Source organism: Bufo gargarizans, chromosome 5 (assembly GCF_014858855.1).
Source record: "Bufo gargarizans isolate SCDJY-AF-19 chromosome 5, ASM1485885v1, whole genome shotgun sequence".
Lineage (NCBI taxonomy): Eukaryota > Metazoa > Chordata > Amphibia > Anura > Bufonidae > Bufo > Bufo gargarizans.
Genome location: NC_058084.1, coordinates 395,181,206 through 395,208,953, shown reverse-complemented (window position 1 = coordinate 395,208,953; position 27,748 = coordinate 395,181,206). Strand labels below are relative to the sequence as shown.

At 40.4% G+C, this 27,748-nt stretch overlaps 1 protein-coding gene across 1 annotated transcript in view; it reads right to left on the bottom strand.

The window, feature by feature from the left end:
• The window catches only part of LOC122939473 (ATP-dependent translocase ABCB1-like), a 578,859-nt gene extending 552,639 nt beyond the window's left edge, over window positions 1-26,220 (bottom strand). The window contains exons 1-4 of the mRNA XM_044295545.1: window positions 26,122-26,220; window positions 23,978-24,122; window positions 12,467-12,623; window positions 5,099-5,290 (exon numbers count right to left, since the gene is read on the bottom strand). Of these exons, the coding sequence (XP_044151480.1) occupies window positions 5,099-5,290; window positions 12,467-12,623; window positions 23,978-24,122; window positions 26,122-26,220 (593 nt within the window). The remainder of the gene's footprint in view (window positions 1-5,098; window positions 5,291-12,466; window positions 12,624-23,977; window positions 24,123-26,121) is intronic.
• Window positions 26,221-27,748: the final 1,528 nt, after the last annotated feature.

Sequence of the window (27,748 nt, the reverse complement as noted above, 5' to 3'; positions counted from 1 at the left end):
ATGGAGCTATTCACTTTGAAATATAATGTCCTGCATTACTTTGAAATCCGCAGCATGTTCGAATTGTTTGTGTTTATTTGTTTCCAAATACGCACATTACAGTGTATGGGCCTTAAAATTGCAGGGAGGAAAGAAGACTCATGTAAATTCTGAGGTAATACTGATGACGAATTTCAATACACTCGTGTGAAAGAGGCATAAGTACGGTATTTTCAAGACCAGTCAAACCAGTCTCGCTGCATAACTGCATCATTGTAGGAGGGTGCTACATACATCGATCCATCTCAGTGTAAATTGTAAAAGCGTGCAGGGAGCACTTTCTTGTTGTGAGAAAACTCCCTGCTGGCTGTAAAATTAATTGTGATCCTACAGTCTGTTAATTTACCCCCTTCCTGCCCTGATTGTGGAAGGAAGGGTTTAATTCACTTTTTTTTTTTTTTTTTTTTTATAAATTAAAGAAATAAAGTTAAATAATAAAAAAATAGAAAGAAAAGCAAAAAGCTAAATAAAGAAAATAAAAAATGTTAAAAATGTATAGCTATAGTTACTAGCATTAGCAATAGAATAGCAAAGTACGTACATGTACATACACACATTTTCCTCTCTTTTTTGTTCATAAAAAAATGAAATAAAAAAAATATTTATTAATTTGAGGAATAGTATAGCAGAGTTTGTGTGTGTAAAATATACACACTCTTTACTCCTTTTTGCTTTCTTAAAAAAATTGAAAAATATGGCTATTCGTTAGAGATGAGCAAATCAAATCCTACGGAGTAAAATATGATCCAAATTTCAGGATAAATTTGATTCTCCTAAAAGCCAAATTTCCTTGTGCTTCAGTGTCCGCGTCCAAACTTACTGCCTCCATTTGCCTGGGGCGGGCCAGTGGCCGCCAACCTTGCTTGAAGATCTCGGCGGAAATCAAGATTACATCATCACGTCGCCGGCCACTAAATCGAATAATAGGGTAGATCAGTGGCGTACTAAGGGGGGGGGGGGGCGGTCCTCTCAGGGGGGTGCCAGAAGCAATGTGCGCTTCCATCAATGCAGATGGAAGCGCTCATTGCTGGAGTGCTGGGATCTGCGGTCCTGTAACTCACCGCTCAGCTCCCAGCACTCCTCCCCTCCTTCAAGCCAGCGGTGAACAGAATGGGGAAGCAGGAAGAATTCTCCCCACTCCACCATTCAGCCTGCAGACACAGATTGTGCTGCCAGCCAGTGTGGGTGGAGCTTGCAGCCTGGAAATCTGCATAAGCTCTGCCCTCACAGTGCTGCAGAGTGATCTGTGCCTGCAGGAAAGAGACAGGTTTGTGAGCTTCAGGAACAGGACAAGGTGAGTAGTTACTGTGTTTTGTTTTGTTTTTAATACAGAGGGGGCACAGAGGGCTTCATTACTATGGAGGGGGCACTGAGGACTTTACTACTATGGAGGGGGCATAGAGGACATTACTACTATGGATGGGGCACAGAGGGCATTATTACTGTAAAGGGTACACAATGGTCATTTCTACTATGGAGGGGGCACAGAGCCAGAGGACATTACTACAATGAAAGGGGCACAGAGGGCATTATTACTGTGAAGAGGCAAAATGGGGATTTCTACTACGGAGGGGCATTACTAGCACAGTGGGCATTACTACAATTAAGGGGGCACAATGGGCATTATCACTGTGAAGGGGGAACAATGGGCAATATTACTTTGAATGTGAGCACAGCTGGCATTATTACTATAAAGGGGGCACAATGGGGATTATTACTATAAAAAGAGGCACAATGGGGATTATTACTATGAAAAGGGCACAATGGGGATTATTACTGTGAAGGGGGCACAATGGGGATTATTATTGTAAAGGGGGCACAAAGAGGGCATTAAAACTGTCAAAGGGGCACGGAGAGGGCATAATTACTCTGAGGGGGCAAAATGTGGCCATATCTACTGTAATAGGTACAATGAGGGTAATACTACTGTGAGGGGGTACAACTTTTTGAAAGTATTGGGGAGGGGGAGTGCCCAAGAAAGCACCCGCCCGCAGTGTCAAACACCCTAGGCATGCCACTGGGGTAGATAAATCTACTTCATCAACACTGATATAGCAAACACTAACAACATCCAATAATTATACGAACCGGATTCCAAAAAAGTTGGGACACTATACAAATCGTGAATTAAATACTGAATGCAATGATGTGGAGGTGCCAACTTCTAATATTTTATTCAGAATAGAACATAAATCACGGAACAAAAGTTTAAACTCAGAAAATTTACCATTTTAAGGGAAAAATATGTTGAATCAGAATTTCATGGTGTCAACAAATCCTAAAAAAGTTGGGACAAGGCCATTTTCACCACTGTATGGCATCTCCCCTTCTTCTTACAACACTCAACAGACGTCTGGGCACCAAGATGACCAGTTTCTCAAGTTTAGAAATAGGAATGCTCTCCCATTCTTGTCTAATACAGGCCTCTAACTGTTCAATCGTCTTGGGCCTTCTTTGTTGCACCTTCCTCTTTATGATGCGCCAAATATTCTCTATAGGTGAAAGATCTGGACTGCAGACTGGCCATTTCAGTACCCGGATCCTTCTCCTACGCAGCCATGATGTTGTGATTGATGCAGAATGTGGTCTGGCATTATCTTGTTGAAAAATGCAAGGTCTTCCCTGAAAGAGATGACGTCTGGATGGGAGCATATGCTGTTCTATTTTTCTGCATTGATGGTGCCTTTCCAGACATGCAAGCTGCCCATGCCACACACACTCATGCAACCCTATACCATCAGAGATGCAGGCTTCTGAACTGAGCGTTGATAACAACTTGGGTTGTCCTTGTCCTCTTTGGTCCGGATGACATGGCGTCCCAGATTTTCAAAAATAACTTTGAATCGTGACTCGTCTGACCACAGTACAGTCTTCCATTTTGCCACACTCCATTTTAAATGATCCCTGGCCCAGTGAAAACAACTGAGCTTGTGGATCTTGCTTAGAAACGGCTTCTTCTTTGCACTGTACAGTTTCAGCTGGCAACGGCTGATGGCACGGTGGATTGTGTTCACTGACAATGGTTTCTGGAAGTATTCCTGAGCCCATTCTGTGATTTCCTTTACAGTAGCATTCCTGTTTGTGGTGCAGTGTCGTTTAAGGGCCCGGAGATCACGGGCATCCAGTATGGTTTTACGGCCTTGACCCTTACGCACAGAGATTGTTCCAGATTCTCTGAATCTTCGGATGATGTTATGCACAGTTGATGATGATGATAGATGCAAAGTCTTTGCAATTTTTCGCTGGGTAACACCTTTCTGATATTGCTCCACTTTCTTTCTGCGCAACATTGTGGGAATTGGTGATCCTCTTCCCATCTTGGCTTCTGAGAGATACTGCCACTCTGAGAAGCTCTTTTTATACCTAATCATGTTGCCAATTGACCTAATTAGTGTTAATTGGTCTTCCAGCTCTTCGTTATGCTCAAATTTACTTTTTCCAGCCTCTTATTGCTACTTGTCCCAACTTTTTTGGAATTAGTTGACACCGTGAAATTTTGAATCAACGTATTTTTCCTTTAAAATGATACATTTACTCGGATTAAACATTTGATCTGTCATCTACGTTCTATTACAAATAAAATATTGACATTTGCCATCTCCACATCATTGCATTCAGTTTTTATTCACGATTTGTATAGTGTCTCAACTTTTTGGGAATCCGGTTTGTAATACTCAATTAATTAAACAAAAAAAAAAAAGTGCCCAGTGATGTGGAAGTACAAATGAACAATAAAAATTCCTACACCTTCTACAGCTGTTGTACAAATGGTCATTTGACTGACAGCTTTCTCTCCAAACTCCCTATTACACATACTATACACACTCAGAAAAGGTGTTCATTGGGAGTGTGAGGGTGAATTCTCCATGTTGTGTCCTCATCATCCATGTTTGTATTTCATGCTGCCATTTTTTGTGAAATGAACTGTGAGCTTCTTATGGAAAGTTACTCTAACTTCACGTTCACTCCTAGCCCCCATAAACGCTTGTTAGAAAGGAATCTTAGTAAGAGTCAGCAGTACTAGTATGTAGCTAGCACCCACAGTTAAGATTAAGGAGACGTTCTAGGCATATAGCCAAGAAGATGCTCATTTCAGATTGTGTTTTTAATGAGTTAATGACATAAATGTTTGACTATGTTTTCAGTTGGAAATGATACAGAAAATCACTTTATTAACCTCTGTTTTCTTTAATAAAGTTCAGAAACTCTTGATACACAGCTCTATGCCTGTGTTGGTTTTTTTCTATGGATATCCATAACTTCTAATTCGGAGTCCACCGCTCATCCGGCATTGGGGTCTTTTCCCCAACAGGAGAGAGGAGAAAGCTGCTTCTAGACACCTATGACAGTGGCTTATCCTCAAGGTAAAAGTAAAAAAATAAATAAAAATGTCATCCTTTATCCCTGATATTACCTGCTGGGGGAGAGTCGGAAGTTCAACATACACATTAGATTGTCAGCCGCTAGCTCTGAAAATAGCTGGTTCGGCTGACAATACGCTAATGTGTATGGGGACCTATAGCATGTATGGTAGATGTAATCATTACACTACAATGCAGCATGAAAAGCAATCCCACTGGGTCTAATACAACTAATTTATGACTAAAATGTTTCACATGTGATAAATTATTGCAAATGTGAACATTCCTTTAAAGAAAGCATGTCATAGCCTGTTGTTCAGGTAGGGCAGTATGAAGGTCTGGCGGGTCTGTTGAGTTTAGATATAATTTTTGATATCTATAGTCTCACCTGGTAATTAAGTGGGTGCACAGTGGTATCTTTCATGTTGAGTACTTTGCATGACATAAATTTATGTCACCTGTTGTGTGTCTCAGTTTAGGTACTGATTGTTTTATTATAATAGTGGGATACCCCTAAATAAAGATTTGGTCATTTCATACTACTACCATCATATTTGATTTTTTATGTTTTGATATAGATCAGATATTAAAATGTTCTTGTATCAAGATTATTTATTGTACAACACAAATACCATTCGATAGTGTTCGTACATATGACATTTAAAATATAAACATTCCAAAACTCTTCATCTACTTACTCCATTAGTCTACTATTCAGAGTTCCGATCTCATATGAATCAAACCAAGCCATATCCTGATGAAGGATAGTGTTGAAAAACTTTTGCCGAATCCTCATAATCTGTCTTGTCCCAGAGACAATAAATGTCCAGATTTGAATAACACTCAAGACCAATGTAATAGAGCCGAGTACAAGATATGTATAGGAAAAGCTAAGAAAGTAAAAATAAATAATAACATAATAAGAATGTATAAATATAAAGCATAAGACATCATATGAAATTCAAGAACCTTCCTGGTCCATTGTACCAGCTGTATTCTACATTTCATAAATTTTTGTTTTTCGTGTGTAACACGCAATGGTGTACTTTTCATTTAGGCAGACCATGGAACTGCTATGGGGTCAGGGAGGGAGGGAACTCAGTGCTGTTCTCGCTAAGGGGAGCTCAGTGTAGAGGAATTTATACAGTTACACCTGACTGCAATGGAACCTGTAAAATATCTTTGCACTGAACTCCCTTAGTTCATTAGATAATTTTATAATGTGCTGAGGGAAGACATAAAGACATAAAGCTGTATAGGGTGATTCATCAATCTATTTAAGCCAGTTGTCTTGTGTTAATATAGAGTGTGATAAAGTGAGGAAGGCAGAGGGCACTTTTTTTGACAATTTTTTGTATTTTATTAAAATTTCTTCTACTTGAAGGGGTTTCTCTGAGATTTTAATATTGATGACCTATCCTCAGGATAAGTCCTCAATATCAGGATGGGCAGGGGTCCAAAACCCGGCACCCCAGCCAATCAGCTGTTTGAAGAGAAGGCTGAACTCATGAGATGCAGCGAGCAGGTGTAATTGCGATAAGCCATCCCATTCACTTTTAGGGACAGATCCTTCTTAATGGTGCAGAACTGGTGCAGAACCATTCATCTTCAATGGTGATGGAATGTGCTGTCCGCATCCGCATTTGCTGATCCACACTTCCACATCTGTGATTCTGTTTCTGCAAACAAATTGAAAGTGTCCTATTCTTATTTGCAATTGCAGACAAGATTAGGCATTTTCTATTATAGTGCCGGCAATGTGCGGTCCGCAAATTGCGGAATGCACATTGCCGGTGTCCGCAAAACACTTACACACGTGTGAATGGACCCTCATAGTAACATTATTAAAGGTTACATTTTATCTTTATGTATATTCTAATGGATTGCCTTCCTTGTACAATTTTATAATATACTTTCTATGTAGCAGAACTTCAGATATGTTTTTGGTGGCTACTCAAACACTATTCTTCAAAACAGGTAAGGAATTTGTTAGACAGATTTTTTTCTATTGTCTGATTGCAAATGAGCATAGGATGATTAAGGTGTTAAATTTGTTGTTGGGGAGGAGCTTTTGTGGGAGTGTGTGTATATATAGCAACATAGTTAGTATTAGTTTGCCTAATTATAGCTTGCAGCATTCTCAAAGTGCAGCATTACTATGTGCATCTGAGATACTCAGGAGGTAATCTGGAGGTGGATGCAATCTAAAAAAGTAAGCTTTGTTTGTTTCAAATCTTTCTCCTCTTTAAAATGGCAGACCGGGTTCTGTGCAGGAATTGTTGTGCTTTTATTTCAGGTTCTACTCTTCGGAGATTTGGATGCTGTCTGATCTGTAGACAGCTCTCCATAACGCAGCAGGAAATCACATTTTTGAAATCTGAGATTTGTAAATTAACTGTTAAACAAATTCAGGCTGGGAATGTTGCAATGCCACTGCCACAGAGGCCCCCTACAAATGAAAGATGGGTTACTGCAGGTTCTGGTAGACTTAGAGTTGTTGATAGAAGACATGTCCAACAGTCTGTGGCTCTCCATAATTCATTTGCAGCACTTTCAAAATGCAAGAGCAACATGGAGGATGGCTCAGGCACAGTGGGTGAGGAACAATCATCTCCTATGCTTAAAGTATGCAAGACTGCAGCCACAGACAAAAAGGATAAGGTAAGGATTGATAGTAAGCAGCTGTTGGTGGGCGAGTCTTTCATAAGAGGTGTGAAGTTTGAGGAAAATGGTTTTGTGAGATGTCTCCCTGGTGCTACCACTAGCATGGACAGACGATGCATCCTTAAAATTGTTAGGCAAGCAAATTAGGAAAGGGAGATGATGTTATTGTCCATCTTGGGACAAATGATCTGGCTTGCAATGAGGTTTCAGAGGTGAAGGAAGCTTTTCACACACGGGAGGTTGCATCGACTGTTTCATTCTGTGCAGTTTTGCCTATTTATAATCTTCAGCATGACAGGAAGATGCGCATTAAGGAATTCAATGTATGGCTTGGTGAATGGTGTCTGAACCAAGGGTTTGGGTTTGTGTCTCATGTTAACTCTCGTTGGAATGGAAAAGAACTGTACAAGAAGATAATTTCCATCTTTCTCTCAAGAGAACAAATGTCCTCAGTGAACAGTTCAAAGTATTTGCTAAGGAGCATTTAAAATAGGAAAGGGGGGCAAAAGAGTGATAATCCAGCAGTCCGACTGCCCCCCGGAACAATGTCAGAAGATGCCAGTAGCACATAGGTTAAGAAATGACTAGCTCAGAGTCTTGTTTACAAATCCTCGCAGTTTAGGGAAAAATATCAATGGACTTGAGTCTATAATGGCATCTGAGAATATAGATTTAGTGGCTGTTACTGAGACATGGTTCAATGGGAGTAATGACTGGGGTATAACAATACCAGGATTCTCTCTATATAGGAAAGACAGAAAAGGCAAGAAAGGGGGAGGGGTGGCCCTGTATGTAAAAGATAGCATAAAATCTAATTTAATGCAAGTTAGCGAGACCAATTTAGAGTCAGTTTGGGTTACGTTGCAGCTTGATAATCATAAAGTAACTTCTATAGGTGTGATATATAAACTACCTAGCCAAGTCAAAGAATAGATGATCTACTAGTTGAGGAAATAGCTAAAATGACATTGAAAGGGGACGTTATCATTATCGGAGACTTTAATCTTCCTGATATAAACTGGAAAACCAAAATAGCTAGTTCTGCCAGGACTACAGATATTCTAAATTCCCTACTGGGATTATGTCTACAGCAAGTAGTGGAGGAGCGAACCCGGAAGGAGGCGATTTTAGATTTAGCATTTGCAAATGGGAATTTAGTATCTGATATTATTGTAGGGGAAAGCTTGGGATCTAGTGATCACCAGTCAGTGTGGTTTACTTTAAAGAGGAACTTTCATCTGGCAAAAAATTCAGTACTAAGTGTCATGATCTGTACAGCGGCGCCCAGGGATCTCACTGCACTTACTATTATCCCTGGGCGCCGCTCCGTTCTCTTGCTATGCCCTCCGGTATGTTCGGTCACTTGGTTATAGCAGGCGGAAGACTTAGTGCCCTTGTTCTCCTGGGCGTCTTCTTCTCCCAGGCTGTGAGCTCTGCGCTGCGATTGGCCAGCACCACAGCCTTGGAAAAGGAGACTCCCAGGAGAACAAGGTCAGTCTCCTCCTACTATAACCAAGTGACCGAACATACGGTAGGGCATAGCAGGAGAATGGCACGGCACCCAGGGATAATAGTAAATGCATTGAGATTCCTGGGCGCCGCTGTACATATCATGATACTTAGTTCACAGTTTTTTGCCAGATGAAAGGTCCTCTTTAAGTACAGTGACTGAGTCACACCACACAAAAACAAAAGTTCTAGATTTTAGAAAAACTGACTTTTCTAAAATAAGATTAGAGGTATACGAGTCCCTATAAGATTGTAACTGTTTCAATGGAGTCCAGGAGAAATGGGACTACTTAAATGTTGCACTATTGAAGGCAACAGATAATTGCACTAAAAGCAAAAAAAGGAAGAGACCACTGTGGTACTCAGCAGAAGTGGCCAAAATCACTCACCATACCCCTCACGGAATCCAAATACGTAAAAATGCCCTGTGAAATCCTAAAGGTACTCATTGGAATTTGGGCCCCTTTGCGCATCTTGGCTGCAAAAAAGTGTCACACATGTGGTATCGCCGTACTCAGAAGAAGTAGGGCAATGTGTTTTGGGGTGTATTTTTACATATACCCATGCTGGGTGAGAGAAATATCTCTGTAAATTGACAACTTTGTAAACAAAATTAAAAAAGTTGTCATTTACAGAGATATTTCTCACACACAGGATGGGTATGTGTTAAAGACACCCCAAAACACATTGCCCTACTTCTTCTGAGTACAGAGATACCACATGTGTGACACTTTTTTGCAGCCTAGGTGCACGAAGGGGCCCAAATTCCAATGAGTACCTTTTAGGAGGGCATTTTTAGACATTTGGATTCCAGACTTCTTCTTATGCTTTAGGGCCCCTAAAATGCCAGGGCAGTATAAATACTCCACAAGTGACCCCATTTTGGAAAGAAGACACCCCAAGGTATTCCGTGAGGGGCATGGCGAGTCCATGTAAAATTTAATTTTTTGTCACAAGTTAGTGAAATATGAGACTTTGTAAAACAAATAAAAAATCATTTTCCGCTAACTTGTGCCAAAAAAAAAAAAACTTCTATGAACTCGCCATGCCCCTCACGGAATACCTTGGGGTGTCTTATTTTCAAAATGGGGTCACTTGTGGGGTATTTATACTGCCCTGGCATTTTAGGGGCCCTAAAGCGTGAGAAGTAGTTTGGAATCCAAATGCGTAAAAATGCCCGGTGAAATCCTAAAGGTACTCATTAGAATTTGGGCCCCTTTGCGCACCTAGGCTGCAAAAAAGTGTCACACATGTGGTATCGCCATACTCAGAAGAAGAAGGGCAATGTGTTTTGGGGTGTATTTTTACATATACCCATACTGTGTGTGAGAAATATCTCTGTAAATGACAACTTAAAAAAAAAAAAATTATACAAAGTTGTCAATTTACAGAGATATTTTTCTCACCCAGCATGAGTATATGTAAAAATACACCCCAAAACACATTGCCCTACTTCTTCTGAGTACGGCGATACCACATGTGTGACACTTTTTTGCAGCCTAGGTGCGTAAATGGGCTGAAAGTCCGAGTACCTTTAGGCTTTACAGGGTTGCTCACAATTTAGCCCCGCCCTAAATGCCAGAAAAGTAAACACACCCCACAAATGAACCCATTTCGGAAAGTAGACACCCCAAGGTATTCACTGAGGGGCATAGTGAGTCCGTGGGAGATTTTTTTTTTGCCAGAAGTTAGCAGAAATGGAAACTTTATTATTATTATTTTTTCCTCAGAAAGTGAAATTTTCCGCTAACTTGTGAAAAAAAAAAAAAATCATACATAAACTCACGATGCCCCTCCGCGAATACTTTGGGTTGTCTTCTTTCTAAAATGGGGTCATTTGGGAGGTATTTATACTATCCTGGCATTCTAGCACCTCAAGAAATATGACAGGTGCTCAGATAGTCAGAGCTGCTTCAAAATGCGGAAATTCACATTTTTGTACCATAGTTTGTAAACGCTATAACTTTTGCACAAACCAATAAATATACACTTATTGGATTTTTTTTTATCAAACACATGTAGCACAATAAATTCTGACACAAACGTATAGAAATGTAATTATATTTGAACAATTTTAACAAAAAAAGTTAAAAATACACTTTTCTTGAGAAAATTGCGGTCTATTTTGATTAATATTAGAAAAACAAAAAAAATCTAAGCAGCAATCAAGTACCAACAAAAGAAATCTGTATTTGTGAGAAGAAAAGGAGGTAAAATTCATTTGGGTGCCAAGTTGCATGACCGAGCAATAAACCGTTAAATTGTGAAGTGCCGATTTGTAAAAAAGGGCCAGGTCACTAGGGGGGTATAAACCTGTGGTCCTTAAGTGGTTAAGGAGAGGATTGTGGAACATATAAAATCCCATGGATTGAAAGATGAAAAACAGCATGGGTTTACTTCAGGGAGATCATTAAAGATGAGCGGGAGGTGCCATATTCGATTTTGCGATATTTCGCGAATATTCGATTGAACATTCGTCTTATATTCGTCTTAATTTTTTTAAACTGTATAAGGCAACTTTCCTATTGGTTGGCTATAGCTATTGGCTAATAATTGTATTTTACGAATATTCGCTATATTGCTATATACTCTTGTTTTAGAATATGACGAATATTCAAAATAAACAAAGTTATAGCAAAATATTCGTAAAATGCACATATACACTACAATTTAGCTAATATAGTACTAGAATCTTTTTTTTTATATAGTTACATTTGAACTTCAGATTTGGAAAAAATTTACACTATTAAACAAAAATACTATAGCACTATATTAGCTAAATTGTGTATTTTATCAATATTCGTTATATTGCTATAACTTTGTTTTTTAGAATATATGACGAATAATCTAAAAAACAAAGTTATAGCAATATAGCGAATATATTCATTATTTAGAATATTCTCAGATCCGATGGTATTTTCTAACCCACAGGCGTTCCCATGGTGACGGGGGCTCTTGTCTGGAAGGAGTATGCGAACAAATGTACAGATTGGGGGAAAAAATGTGAATATTCTAAATAACAAATATATTCGCTATATTGCTTTATATTCATTTTTTAGAATATTTGTCTTTTTTTTTCCATATGAAAACATGATTCCTTCCTGCTTAAGTTGCTTGTGGCCAATGATTCATTGACCCACAAAAAAGAAGCAGGGAGGAATCATGTTTTCAGAAGTAAAAAAAATTGTGAATATTCAATATTCATAGTATTCAGTATATTGGGCAGACTAAATGGGCCAAATGGTTCTTATCTGCCAACACATTCTATGTTTTCTATGTTTTCTATGTTGGAAAGTATATTATAGTGCATTTGTATTGTGCGGCAGTTGTGTGTGGTTCTGCTGCGATACTGCAGGTATATAGAGGGACTAGCGTTATTGGAACAAATAATTTCTACTGGTGTGATATATCAGTTGCCCCCCCCCCCCCAAAGATTGATTGAAGCGGAGTGTTATATACCAATATACTTTCTTTATAGTGCATTTAGGTACTGTATAGTGCATTTGCGCATGCGCGTACTAGAAGTTTATATTGCCGATATATCGCATTGAAAAATATTATGAATCGAGATCGCAAATTCGATAATACATCTGGTATGTCACTGTCCATATTGTGGGACTATTTGTGCACTTCTAGTAATTATTTCTTGGCTGCAAATTTGACCTGAAGGTTTTTCAGGTTCGCCTGCCATTAAAATGAATGGGACTCGCCGTGAACTTGCGGTTTGCGAACATTTGATCGATCGTGTTCGCAAACCGTCCCGGCAGATGTTCGTCCATCACTAGTAGTATTAAGCACTGAGAGATGGAACCGGAATGCCCGCTGGCCCCATTAACTATAATGTTGTCTGGCAGAGAGCCAGCAAATATGCTGAGAATTGGCTGGACACAAACTGCTGCACACTGTAGTTTGTGTCCAGGCGATTGCTGGCATCTTCTGCCAGAACCAGCGGCCAGATCGTAGTCCTGCGGATTTGAAAGTAGGCTTTTCCTGGAAGCCAGCTGTCCATGGGCACTGGCAAGAAGGAGATTCCTTGAGCTGCCTGTAAACCTGAGGAAAGGAGGCAAGAGAAATAAGTTGTACAATAGGAACAGACACCTGAGATCTATAGGAAGAAGTCACCACTTGCCTGGAACCAGAGTTGTCAGTTAAGGAGTCTGCCAAGTAAATCAGCAAAGAGAGAGAGAGAGAGAGATAGAGAGAAAGAGAGAGATCGATATACATATATATATATATATATATAGAGAGAGAGAGAGAGAGGGAGAGAGAGGGAGAGAGAGGGGAGAGAGAGGGAGAGGGAGGGAGAGGGAGGGAGAGGGAGGGAGAGGGATGAGGGAGGGAGAGGGAGAGGGAGAGAGAGGGAGAGAGAGGGAGAGAGAGGGAGAGAGAGGGAGAGAGAGGGAGAGAGAGGGAGAGAGAGGGAGAGAGAGGGAGAGAGAGGGAGAGGGAGGGAGAGAGAACTGCCTCATACCAGGAATCCAGGTATTTCTAGGTAACTACTAGAGTTGAGTGGACACCTGAATGTTTGGGTTTGACGGGTTCGGCGGAAATTTACAAAAACGTTAGCGTTCGGGACCCGAACTTGATCTGAACCCAATTGAAGTCAGTGGGGACACAAACTTTTGAGCACTAAAATGGCTCTAAAAATGTCATGGAAAGGGCTAGAGGGCTGAAAATGCCAGCAAAATGTGGTTAAGAGCATGTCAAGTGCTCTTCAAACAAATATGGATAGGGAATGACTTTAAATAACATAAAATACATAAAATAATAATAATAATAATCTTGATCTAGGAGGACGAGGTCCATATGGAGTAGGAGGTTGAGGAGGCAGTGGATATGGTGGTGTATGTGGAAGCGGCAGTGGAGGAGGTACCCTACACTGGTTTTTGGTTTTTATTTTTTTTATTAGGGTACACCCCAAAACATTAAGAAATATAACATGTGATAACCCCCTCCAGCCGTGCTAAACAAACGTTCAGACAATGCACTGGCTGCAGGATAGGCCAGCACCTCCAAGGCGTAAAGGGCAAGCTCAGGCCATGTGCCCAATTTGGAGACCCAGAAGTTACAGGGGACAGACCCATCAGTCAGTACCTGTAGGCGTGTGCACACATACTGCTTCACCATATCGCATGTCCCAGTGATGTCCACAATCCAATTTGATATCTGCTTTATCAACTTTGGATGTTCTTTTCTGCGCCTACTATGTTGATCACGGTTAGCGGCGAATCAGGGTTACACACCGGAGAGGTAGCGTGAGAAAGGGATACCACATCCAAGGGAGGTTAAATGTTTCAAATTTAATATGATAGTGCAGAAAAGTGCGACAAATTATTGAAGTGCAAATGTGGGACAAGTTGTTAAAGTTTAAGCATTGAATGAAAGGAGGGGACGCGCATCAATTGAAGAAGAATTTTTAGAAATGTATGTCCCTATCACCTATGCAGAGCAGGGGTTTAATCAAGGCAAAAATGGTCAAATGTCACCCAAGAATGTAACAGACAAATTAGTGAAATTTGTTTACCTATCTACTAGGTATAGCAAGGGTATATCACACCCAAAAATTTGTGAATTTCACCCAAAAATGTAACAGACATATTAATGAAATGACATAAAATAAAATATACGTACAAAGGGGGTAAGGTGAAAGACTGATGGACATCGGCTGCAGGTGCCAACTCTGATCTTTCAGCAGGAGACTGGGTGGGAGACAATGTAAAGGAACTGGAGACACTGTCAGCAACCCAATCTACTATCGCCTTTACTTGTTACTGGCCTCAGCATTCGTAGAGCCGCATTAGGCCCGACCAAATACCGCTGAAGGTTCTGTCGCCTACTCGCACCTGAGAAAAGTGTTTCACTTGTGTATTTAGCTGGCACAGATCGACCACGTCCTCTCCCTGCAACAGGAGCTCCACCAACAGCATCATGTTTAGGATTTTGCCCAAAATGGGTGTTTTTTTAATAACAGAAAAGAACAACAGTATCCAACATGTGTATTTCACACTGACAAATGCAGCAAAGGCTACAATATTAGGTACTATGCCCAAAAGGGGTGTTTATATTTTTTTTTACAGAATAGAACAGCAGTATCTAACGTGTGTATCTCACACTGACAGATGCGGGAAAGGCTGCAGAATTCAGTGTTTTGCCCAAAGTGAGTGTTTTTTTAAATTACAGAATAAGACAGCAGTATGTAACGCTTGTATTTCACACTGAGAGATGCAACAAGGGCTTTAAAAATTTGTATTTTGCCCAAAAAGGGTGTCTTTTTAATAACAGAATATGATAGCAGTATCTAATGCTTGTATTTCACACTGAAAGATGCAAGAAGGGCTGCAAAATTTAGTATTTTGCCCAAAAAGGGTGATTTTTAACACCCAGAAAATCATTGCTGTATTTCAAGCCTGTATTTAACAATGACAGATGCAGCCAAGGCCGCAAATTTAGTATTTTGCCCTAAATTTGTGTTTTTTTAATAACAGAATCTGAGAGTACTCGGTCTCCCATCAGCCGCAGACCTGCTGCTTAGCTTCGGGAGCGAGGATCTGTGTTTGACCTCATTCCCAGGGCAGCTTTGCTAATTGGGAGGCTCCCTGCTCCTAGGTCTGCCTTGAGCGCCGATCTGATCACTCGGTGCTCGACTGGTAGGTCTGTCGGTCATGTGACGCTGGCCACGTCATATGACCCTCACTCCCCACTATAAATACAGGCAGCCTGCTGGCCACAGGTTGCCTGTTAATTTAGGTTCCAGGCAGTTGTTGGATACCTGTGTACTTACCTGATCCTGTTCCCTGACGATCCTTTGCCTGCTCCTCCTGTACTGTGGATCCTTCCTGGTATATTGACCTTTGCTTTCACCTGACTATTCTTTGCGGACTCCTTTGGTACTTCTCGACTCTCCTGGTATTTATGACCCCGGCTTCTCCTGACCTTGCTTTGCTTATCCCTCTGTACTGCGTTGCCCTCTTGGTTTTGTCTTGTCTGTCCTTCCCGCACGTATTCTAAGTTAGGGACTGCTGTCCAGTTGTCCCCTGTCATCAGGACTCGTGAGGCAAGTAGGCAGGGCCAGGGGTGAGGGTGGAGCGCAGTGGTCACTATCCTCCCCCCTGTGTGTGTGTGTGTACCTGACCGTTACATTCACACTGTCAGATGCAACAAGGGCTGTAAAATTTATTCTTTAACCCTAAAAGGGTGTTTTTTAAAACCCAGAATATAATTGCAGTATTTCAAGCTACTATTTGACTGTCACAAAAGAACATATGCTGTACTGGTGCACAGAACTTTCATAAAATGGCCGCCGCCAGCCACCTAACTAACAGAAGGATAAAAGTTATTTTTCTGGGTCACTGGGCTCAGGGCAGGGTAAAAAGATTGTGCACTGCACCCACAAAACAAAATCTAGGTAGATTGCTGAGTTAACAAGCACTTCAGATTAAAGATTCTGTCCTATTCTCTCCGTCACAGCAGCAGCATCCTATCCCTACACTAATCAGAGCAGAGTGACATGCAGCATAGTGTTGAGCCTCCCGCCATATTCGATTTTGAGATATTTCACGAAAATTCGCTTGAATATTCATCTTAAATTAGTCAAAATCGAATATTCGTCATTATTGTATTTATCACGATTAATATGCGATTTAATCATTCACATATTGCGATTTTTAAGCTTAGAATTAGAAGTTAGAAATTATAACTTCTAATTGCCTTATAACTTAATAAGGCAACTTTCCTATTCTTTATTCTTGATGATCTAGATTTAACACGAATATAGCGCTATATTCTATGTCTTTGTTAATAAAAGAATAAAGATAGTGAAGTATTCTTTATTCTACATCATTGAAGATAGCGAAGTATTCTACATCAACGAAGATAGCAAAGTATTCTACATATTCCTCAATTTAAGTTATTATCGCATTACACGATAATGACAACTACGTAATTATCGAGTAAAGCAATATATCTTCCTATGTTGTCCCAATACAGCATTGAAATCCTCCACAAAAGTTAGCATAACACCGTATTAAAGTTACTATCGCATTACGAGATAATGACAACTACGTCATTATGGAGTAAGGCGATTTATCTCCCTATAACGAATATAGTACTATATCTAAGAATAGTGGATTATAAAAGTTGGATTCGCAATGCGGTTAATAACAATAGCAAATATTATTGTATTGCAATTACAAATTAGCACCGCTAGATTCCATATTCGTTAACTTTGTTAATTCTAGCAAGCTCACCCATTCCGATAGAGACCAAGCAGCAGCTAGAAGTTAAAATCACAATGCGATTAATATAACTTGAATTAATCGCATTGCGATTTCAACTTAGACCTGGTTTACTAAATTACTTTAAATTAGCAAGGATGACGAATATATTTATTAGTCAAAACAAAATATTCTCCATCTTCGCTAATTCAAGAAAGCCAACCATTGTAATCCAGGTACAAGTTAAAATAGTTATGTGATTTTATTAAGTTATATTATTTGCATTGCGATTGCAACTTGATTCTCACATCTGACAGTACATTCTAGCATGGAGGCGTTCCCATGGTGATGGGGACTCTCCATCGCACGGGAAGTAGATAGAGGCGGCAACGGGCACTGACTTGAGCGGGCAGGGAGCAAGGAATCCTCTCTTAAAAGTACTGCTTTTGGACAAAGCTAGGGTAACAATAAAAAAATAAAAAATAACAAAAATATTCGAAATAACGAATATATAGCACTATATTCGAAATATTTGCGAATTTGCAAAGTGCGATAGTCGCTTAAAAATTTAGAAATTCGAATATTCGCGCTAAACACTAATCACATGCTGCACTAGCCAATCACAGCCATGCCATTAGTAGGCATGGCTGTGATGGCTTCTAAGGGCACACAAGTTAAACGCTTGTTGATTGGCTGCTCTGCAGCCTTTCAAAAAGCGCCATTAACTCGCTAAACACCGAACCCGAACTTTTACTGAAATGTTGGGTTTGGATCCGGGGTCCAAAAATCCTACAGTTTGGTACGAACCCGAACTTTACAGTTCGGGTTTGCTCAACCCTAGAAACTACATATTATTAGAGCTAAGCCAAGAAACTGCTTGGTTTCATGAGAGTCCTTGGTTGGGGTAATTTTTCTTCAAATGTCAAGCAAAGAGGATGTAGCCAATATTTCTTTGGGTTTCTGAGAAACATATATCGTAATTATTACATCTTATATATACTGGCGTCAGATATCTTTCCCAGAAATCCAAAGGGACATTTCTTGGCCTGCTGTACTCTACACACGTACTATGTATGCTAGGTGGTCTCCTTAATAAGAAAGAGTACACCCAGACAACGCATATAAATTGCCTAGAAACACAGAGTGGCATTCTAGGTCAATAATGGGGCAGATAAGCTTGCCCCACTTGGGGACTACAAAAAGAATGGAGGAAAAACCCACCAAAAAGTCTGTCCTGAGTACGCTGGAGATGAAGGTAGTCTACAGTACGGTGGCTCAGTGGTTAGCACTGGGGTCCTAGGTTCGAATCAGACCAAGGACAACATTTGCATGAAGTTAGTATGTTCTCCCTGTGTTTGCGTGGCTTTCTTCCGGGTACTCCGGTTTCCTCCCACACACCAAACACATACTGATAGTGACCTTAGATTGTGAGCCACATAAGGGACAGTTGGTTGCTAATGCTGAAGCTAATGTCTCTAAAGTGCTGCAGAATATAGTAGTGCTATATAAGTGCATAAAATAAATAATAAATGCAGTTATTTGTTAAAACACAAGCATCTGAGACAAAACAGATCCAAGGCTCTTAAAGTATTAGCTTGCATGGAAGGAAGAATCCCTCAAACCTGATTTCGAAGTTTGAAAGTATGTGATGACTAGAAACCTGGATTACTTTTGAGTGTTGATTAACCAGTTTAAAGGCTGATCAGTGAGGGTCTGAAACCCGGAACACCCGCAAATTAGCTGTTTGAGAAGGCAGTGGCGCTCACACTTGCACCGTGGCCTTCTACAGCTTTTCTCGATAGTGTCAGATAGACACTGGGAGTGCAGTGTCATAAAAATGTTTTGGTTAGTCTAAAGCAGTAGATGCAAGACAAATAGTTATCCCATAGGAGAGGTTGGCTGCTTGGGTAAGAAGACTTTACACCAAGATGTTACAAGTATAGAAATGCCTGTCTGTGAGCTTCTACTCATTGAAAGAACTTGGCTAAAATCTGATTCAATAGGAAAAAACTCTGGGGCAACATAAGGAGAAAAAAAAATACCATAACTGTTGAAGTGGAGGGTAAAGGAGCCTCCCTGAATCTGGAGCAATTCCTGGACTGCAATGATAAGGCTGTCAAACATTACATGACAGCCATCCAAGACCTTTCTTTTTAAGTATATGAGCCCTATTGAGGACCAAGTGGCTCCTTTTCTAATAGATCCACAACCCAGTGAGAGGTCTCAGCATAGAACGTTGGACAAGCAAAGTTAATTAGGGCCAGGAGAAGGTGAAAAAGACCCAGATGTGAGTGGTCATAAAACTGCATTGCTGTGCCAGGCACAGAGTCTAACAATAGAATGATAACCCTGCCCATTGCCAGTAACAACTGCAGAGCCATGCTAAATACGGTGTTAAGAATTAGCACAATCATTTTGCCATGTACAGAACCAATGTGGCTACCTGGTTTTTGCAATACATGTATACTTATTGAGGTACAAGTTTTTGCAATAGCACATTACTCTGCCTATGTAATGAGGTCATGTGACCATCAAGTGCTTATGTGTCTGAGTGGCAAAGCCAGGTACAGGGACCAGCTAGAGCATTATTACTCTATGCATAGAGATTAAGTGGTTAGATGGTGCATGGAATAAGTGCATAACCATGTCCCATATAACATTTAGCTGTAGCACAAATACTGGTGAGATATGGTTAAATGGGGCTTGCAAAGGCTAGTTAAGTATATGAGTTAGAAGGACTAGCAGTGGTACATTACTTCACCCTTTGATGCAGGTAATGTTTCTACCTGATGCACTCTATAACTGTATAGCCCTGTCTGATACATCATCTACAGGTTATCACAATCTGCCTACGTAACGTGGCTGACTGGTGCTCACAATGATTGTATAGCTACATCAGGTACAGGGACTAGCAATAAAACAATTATTATGTAAGGGAATATATGTCATACTTTGGAATTACTTCACCCATGGTAGGTGGTAATGTGGCTGTTCAAAGCTCATAAGAGCTGTAAAGCCACCTATAACTAGGACTCAGAGACCTCAGATGATGGTGCACAGATAAGCGAAAAAAGCATTCTCTTGGTCATATTTAGATCTTGATAATTTGAGGTTTAATTAGTTTCGTCTTTTGGAGTTGACTATTACATGTTCATAGCTTGGTTCTTTACCCCTACTAGTAAGTGGGCATCGCATTACATCATGCATTAGGCTAGCACCTCAGCCCTCAGGATGGAGCTACATAACAATCTTGGCTGTTACACTTATCCTGCGACCAAGGATGTGTAGCACCACAGCCAATAAACTAAATGAGGTTACAGCACAACTTGTAAGTTACCACAACCCCATAGTTTATGGAGGTCTGGGTCGCAGCGAGTTGTACCGTGACTCCATTCTCCACAATGGTGGCAGTGATGCACAGTGATCCTCGGTCATTTACTGAGTGTTGTGGTAGAACTAAAAGGTGTGCCCCTAATTAGATATAGAGGCAAGGGCAGGAGAGGGGGCTGGCACAACGTCTGATGTGCCATAACTGGATCTGGACAAATAAGAAGGTGCCAGGGAGTGTAATGGCATCCCTCCCTGTACAGGATGATCTAATTAGAAAGAAGGAATGGCTGTTAAACCATTGGATATGCCTGGATAGCCTGTAAGAGGAGCTAGCACTAGTGTTTGCATCCTAGTGGCAGCAGCTATACCTACGCTCAAAAGATAAATGTAAAATACTTTTAATTGTACAAACAATTAGAAAAAATTTAAAAAATCACAGAACAATAAAAGAGGCTTTACTATTGAAGAAATGTAAAAGAACAGAAGAATATAAAAGTCTAATGTACATTAAAATAGTACCAATACAAACTAAAGGATGTCTCGCAAAAAAAAAACAAAAAAAACAAGCCCCTTGCACAGCTCCATTGGTGGAAAAATAAAAAAGCTATGGCTCTCAGAATACGTTAACACAAAAAACATTTAGTTTTTAAAGTCTTTATTTGTACAAAAGTAGTAAAAATTCAATTATACTGCATTTTACTGAATGTTTTTTTGTTCATGAGACTCTTCCAAAGTGGGATAAAAAGTGATCAAAAATGTGTATGTACTTCAAAATGGTATTTCAAGAACTATAGCACATTCTGTAAAAATAGACCCTCACACAACTCTGAAGTAAATTTGAATTTATTGTGTAAAAGTAGTAAAACATAAAAAATATTTGTATAATTCGTATTGCCGTAATTGCGCTGACACACGGAAAAAAAAGTTTAAAAAAATGTAAATGTACAAAAAACAAGGCAGAATTAATATTATTTTTAATTTGCCACAGAATAAATAAGTTATACAGTATGTACTCCAAAATGGTGCCATTGAAAAATATAACTAATTCCACACACAAAAAAAAACAAGCTCACGTATAGCTGTGTTTATAGAAAGATAAAAAAAGTTGGCAGGCAATGATGGAAATAAAAAAAGCTTGACCTAAAGGCTCAAAATAGATCAGTAGGCTCGACAGAGCAATACTTGAAAAATATACTATATATATATATATATATATATATATATGATTATGCCTATGGATTGTAACTTCAGAGAGCCATTTATTTCAAAAGATTAGCAACAAAGTACTGTCGGGTTCTGACTTAGTTAAGTATTAGGCTACACAGAGCGGCGCCCAGGGATCTCCCAGCACCTACTATTATTCCTGGGTGCCGTTTTGTTTGCCTGCTGTGCCCCAGTTACAGTCTCCTGCTCTGTATGCTAATTACTACTACCGGAGCGATGGGGAGGAGACATCAGCTTCTCTCCTGGGAGTTCCTTCTCGGAGTGCCCACTAGAGAAGCTGATGTCTCCTCCCCATCGCTCCAATAGTAGTAATTAGTATATGGAGCAGGAGACAGTAATGCTTTATGAGAGTGAGCTGCTTTATGAGAGTGAGCTGTTCAAAAGGACATCCTTGTTTCCATTCAGGCCCTATGCCAGATTGAGGACAGGCAGTCTGAAAGTCGGACTGTCCGGCCTAAAACTGGACCTATGGCCACCCTAGGGGCAGACTGCTGTGGAGGTCACAGTTAAGGGGATGGTCTGCAATGAAGGTCAGTGTTAAGGGGCAAATTGTTGTAAAGGCCACTGTTAAGGGGGCAGGCCCCTGTGGAGGTCACTGTAAAGGGGGTGGTATGCTGTGAAAGTCACTGTTAAAGGGGAAGGCTGCTGTAAAGTTCAAAGTTAAGGGGGTGGGCTGCTGTGGAGGTCCAATTTGAATGGATGGGGAACTGTGGGGGGGATCAGTGTTAAGGGGTGGGGGCTGAGGAGGTAACTTTTTTGGGGGTGGGGTGCTGTAGATGTCCCTGTTATAGTGGATAGTGTTGATATCTTTTAACGACACACACAAACATTAAATGAAATAGATTAAATATACCGGAGCAAAGCTGGGTCCTTCAGCTAGTTCTAGATATTCATGAATTCTCGAAGTGCCAATATTCGCAATAAAAATTTGCGGTTAGAATATTCGCTATCAACACTAGTAATAAATTAATTAAATTAATTTGCACTGTAAAAAAAACATTTCCCGAACTCTGGTTCAGTTCCAAGTGGTCCCATTGTAAAGCAATAAATTTGGCTAATCGGAGCCAATACATTCTAATACTGTACGGAGCTCCTGCGAACGAACCTTTATGCGGATCGACTTCAGAAGTTTCATCCGAAGTCGATTTTCTCATCCCTAGGTATATACCGTAGAATGTTCCAACAATACCCATATTCTTCACCCAAGTAAATATATATACTCTCAAACATGGCATTACATTGCTCTGTGTAGTCACAGAATGTGCAATAATGGTAAGAGATTAATGTCAACAGTCATCAGCTACCTGGCGACTTGTGCTTTTAAATCAGTGCTTGATCCACAACCAGAATTGTTGCTTGAAGCTGAAATAAAACAAAGGGACAATTTGAGCACAACAGAATACGTTTGCAATAAAGGTAATTTATAAAAAAAAGTATACGTTCTAAGGGGTTGTTTAGTAGAGTAATATTGATGCCCTATCTTCAGGACAGGTCAACAATATCAAATAGGCAGGGGTCTAACTTCAGGCACCCCTACCTATCAGCTGTTTGAAAGGGTTGTGGTGCTCGTGCTTCCTCTTCAAAGTTTACCTGTACATTGTCTCCTTTGCAGTGGCATTACCGTGTATTTACAACTGCTCTGTCCTATTTAGTTGAATCGGTCGAGCAGTTCTAATTACACTGCTCCACCGCTACAAAGGTGACAGCGCACAGGTAAACTTTGAAGAGGTAGGAACACTCCCTTTAAACAGCTGATCATGTGGGTGTTGGGGGTTGGACCCCTGCTCATCTGATATTGATGACTCATCCTGAGGACAAGCCATCAATATCACTTAACTGCACAATCACTTTAAATAAACAGTCACACTGCATAGTCACCATTGCTAAACCAGATGTGATCAAGATCATGTAGACTGAGCATTAAGATGGTTCTGCTATATTATGATGAAATATCAAATTACGTGACATCATGACTATACCCAGCATACACTTTCTGCCATGCATGATAAGAGTATGAGGAATGTGTAAGGGGGATAAACTGTACAGTAAGTGTCCAATACTTACCCCCTTATAAAATATATTGCTAGGACTACTGTGTTAGGGGATATCCTCCCTAAACCATAGCGGCACAGAAGGTTCTGCAACTATTCTACCATTCTGTCAATAGTTCTGCAACTATTCTACCATTCCCCTAAAAAATGAATTGACAGGCACCACACATAAATAATTTTGAGTGTATTGTACTGCAGTAGTGGGTGAAAATGATTTACATGTCTTAATTCAAGACTTCAAAAGAGTATACAAAAATAATGAAAAAGCACAGTCATTGATTAAAAACAAAACCCACAATTAACTATATGGTACAATTCTCCCTAATCCCCGATGTCTTGCTGGAGGATATGTCCTCAAAGTCAAAAACATGGAATACCCCTTTAAAGTGACTGTCAGAACTAAAATTGTTGAGCTTCTCTGTGAGAAGAAATAGAGTACAACTGCACCATCTGTCTGCAATGTGCTGGTGGGGCACAGCTCTCCTGACACACGTGACTCAGCAACAAAAACTCTCTCTCCATAATTAGGCTGCACCTACAGGTCGATCTTGGCCCAAGCCTTATAATCTTAAAGAAGTGAAATTACCATTTATGCTGCTTTCACTGGTAGATAGGCTTCCTACCACTTGTCCAAATATAACAGTGCTGAGGGGTGCCGCTGTTCCACTTCCAAAGGCACACACAATCCCTATTACCATGAGGAGGATATCCCATTTATCTGCATACTGGAACTAGAAATGAGCACAAAAAGAAAATTAGCATAGGGTTTAATTATACTTTTGTTCCTTTTATGTATATATTAGTCCCTAAAGTTACAATATTAATTGGTTCAGGGTAGACCATCGTATGTTAAACCATTGTAATTTGAGTCCATAACTGTATGGAAAACCAGTAACTGGTTCCAAAGGCCAAAATGTCATCCCAAAATAAGAAACCATAAATTTTGAAAAAAAAAATATATAAATCAAATCCTCAAGTAAAACAGATAGAAACAGATTCTGGAAGTTGTAAATGACTTTCTATGGTGAGGGCACACACACTTTTTCAGGGTCTTGCATAGTACATAGATGTACAAACCGGATTCCAAAAAAGTTGGGACACTATACAAATCGTGAATAAATACTGAATGCAATGATGTGGAGGTGCCAACTTCTAATATTTTATTCAGAATAGAACATAAATCACGGAACAAAAGTTTAAACTGAGAAAATTTACAATTTTAAGGGAAAAATATGTTGAATCAGAATTTCATGGTGTCAACAAATCCCACAAAAGTTGGGACAAGGCCATTTTCACCACTGTGTGGCATCTCCCCTTCTTCTTACAACACTCAACAGACGTCTGGAGACCGAGGAGACCAGTTTTTCAAGTTTAGAAATAGGAATGCTCTCCCATTCTTGTCTAATACAGGCCTCTAACTGTTCAATCGTCTTGGGCCTTCATTGTTGCACCTTCCTCTTTATGATGCGCCAAATGTTCTCTATAGGTGAAAGATCTGGACTGCAGACTGGCCATTTCAGTACCCGGATCCTTCTCCTATGCAGCCATGATGTTGTGATTGATGCAGAATGTGGTCTGGCATTATCTTGTTGAAAAATGCAGGGTCTTCCCTGAAAGAGATGACGTCTGGATGGGAGCATATGTTGTTCTAGAACCTGAATATATTTTTCTGCATTGATGGTGCCTTTCCAGACATGCAAGCTGCCCATGCCACACGCACTCATGCAACCCCATACCATCAGAGATGCAGGCTTCTGAACTGAGCGTTGATAACAACTTGGGTTGTCCTTGTCCTCTTTGGTCCGGATGACATGGCGTCCCAGATTTCCAAAAAGAACTTTGAATCGTGACTCGTCTGACCACAGAACAGTCTTCCATTTTGCCACACTCCATTTTAAATGATCCCTGGCCCAGTGAAAATGCCTGAGCTTGTGGATCTTGCTTAGAAATGGCTTCTTCTTTGCACTGTAGAGTTTCAGCTGGCAACGGTGGATGGCACGGTGGATTGTGTTCACTGGCAATGGTTTCTGGAAGTATTCCTGAGCCCATTCTGTGTTTCCTTTACAGTAGCATTCCTGTTTGTGGTGCAGTGTCGTTTAAGGACCCGGAGATCACGGGAATGCCAGTATGGTTTTACGGCCTTGACCCTTACGCACAGAGATTGTTCCAGATTCTCTGAATCTTCGGATGATGTTATGCACAGTTGATGATGATAGATGCAAAGTCTTTGCAATTTTTCGCTAGATAACACCTTTCTGATATTGCTCCACTATCTTTCTGCGCAACATTGTGGGAATTGGTGATCCTCTACCCATCTTGGCTTCTGAGAGACACTGCCACTCTGAGAAGCTCTTTTTATACCCAATCATGTTGCCAATTGACCTAATTAGTGTTAATTGGTCTTCCAGCTCTGCGTTATACTCAAATTTACTTTTTCCAGCCTCTTATTAAGGCTACTTGTCCCAACTTTTTTGGGATTTGTTGACACCGTGAACATTTTAATCAACGTATTTTTCCTTTAAAATGATACATTTGCTCGGATTAAACGTTTAATCTGTCGTCTACGTTCTATTACAAATAAAATATTGACATTTGCCATCTCCACATCATTGCATTAAGTTTTTATTCACAATTTGTTTAGTGTCCCAACTTTTTTGGAATCCGGTTTGTATCTCAATAGCAATAAGATGGAAGCCTTTATTATTTCACTGCCACTGCACCACCCAATACCATCCTATCTGCACCCTTTAGGAGGGTCAGGTATTTATGATGACTATACCCATCTTTTACTGGCTTTCCTTTTTCCAAATCATCCTTTAAAGTCTTCATGTCCTAGAAAACTCAGCAAGATGCGGAGAGAGGAGGAGCTGGATGTTCCTGATGATATATTTTCATTAATATTAGATAATGTGGAAAAGCAGATGGCAGAAGAAGGGCTCCCACCTGTAGGGCGGTAGAGCAAAGGGGTTGGAGAAGTGTGTATGCCAGAGCTGATTAATATTCTGTGTTTACTGTCAATTAACCTGCAGGATATTGCAGGCCAGAACAGCAATAATTTGCCTATTGTGTCCCCACCTAACCAGCCAAACCCCATACCAGCAATAGCCCCTGTTTAAAGGTAGTGATTAAATGTTTGCGAACCGCCAGTTCGCATTGCTCCTATTGACTTTAATAGTAGGCGAACCTGAAAAGCCTGCAGGTCATATTTGCAGCCACCAAATACAAACTATGAGTGCACAAATAGTCCCACAACATGGACAGTGACATACCAGAGGGGGGTCATTGGCAAAAATTCCCCCCAAAAATATGTATTTTAATCGGAAAGGGAAACTCTAAAAAATGTGCCCTGCTGGAGCCTAGAAATGTTTTATGTATACAAATGTGCAGCACTCCACATTTTTGCATCCTGCAGAGCCCATAAAATATGCATACGTTAATGTAAATCTTTTTTCTACCATGGAACTGTATGGTGAACGGACACCACTGTACGGCATCAGTCTGAGGCATCTGTTAATGCACACATTTTTATTATGCGTATGCATTAAATGGATGCAAAAATAGGATGTGAACCCAGCCCTAGTGTCAGAATAAGCACCAGTACACAGCGGAGCAGCGTGGCGGAGAGGGGAGGCCACCATGTACTGAGAGAGTGCTACCTGGTCCTGGTGGTCAGGGATGAGGACTGTGTTTCCCAAGTATCATTTTCTACTGGGAAATACAGGGCACAGTATAATACACTAGAATCTATATAATATAAAGATATTAGCCCTATGCCCAAATAATAATACAATTAGGGGGTCATTTATTATATGTTAGGCGCATTTCTGACACAGATTGTGGCGCAAAAGGTCCTTAGCACCACAATTTGCATATATTTCCCGCTCATGCCAGTTCTAAAAAAGGAAGACGTGGGCAGGGAAAGGGATACAGTTATGGCCATCCAGTTATTGGATACCACCGCCATACATTGACTGAATAAAAGGGTATAAGAGGGCAGAGTGCAGGGAATGACTAGGGGCACTGCACAGGGTGTGGTGAGAGGGCACAATGCATGGTATAAGGGGACACAGTACAGGGTGAGGGGCACAGTATGGGATGGGGGGGCACAGTATGGGGTGGGGGGGCACATGACCCTGTGACATTAGAAGGTTCTTATTGTGAAAGCGGTTCATACGCCACCATAATGAGAGACAGAGGAGTGAGACAGGGGTGTGATTATGTGGCTAGAGATATTAAGATGTAACTGTCGGCCAGTACAGGCCCTAAAAATTAGGCAATAGGCATTCATCTGACAGCAAAGAACTTTGGATTCTGTGGCTTGAGGTACATTAGGCGGTCAAAGGATACAAATTTAACT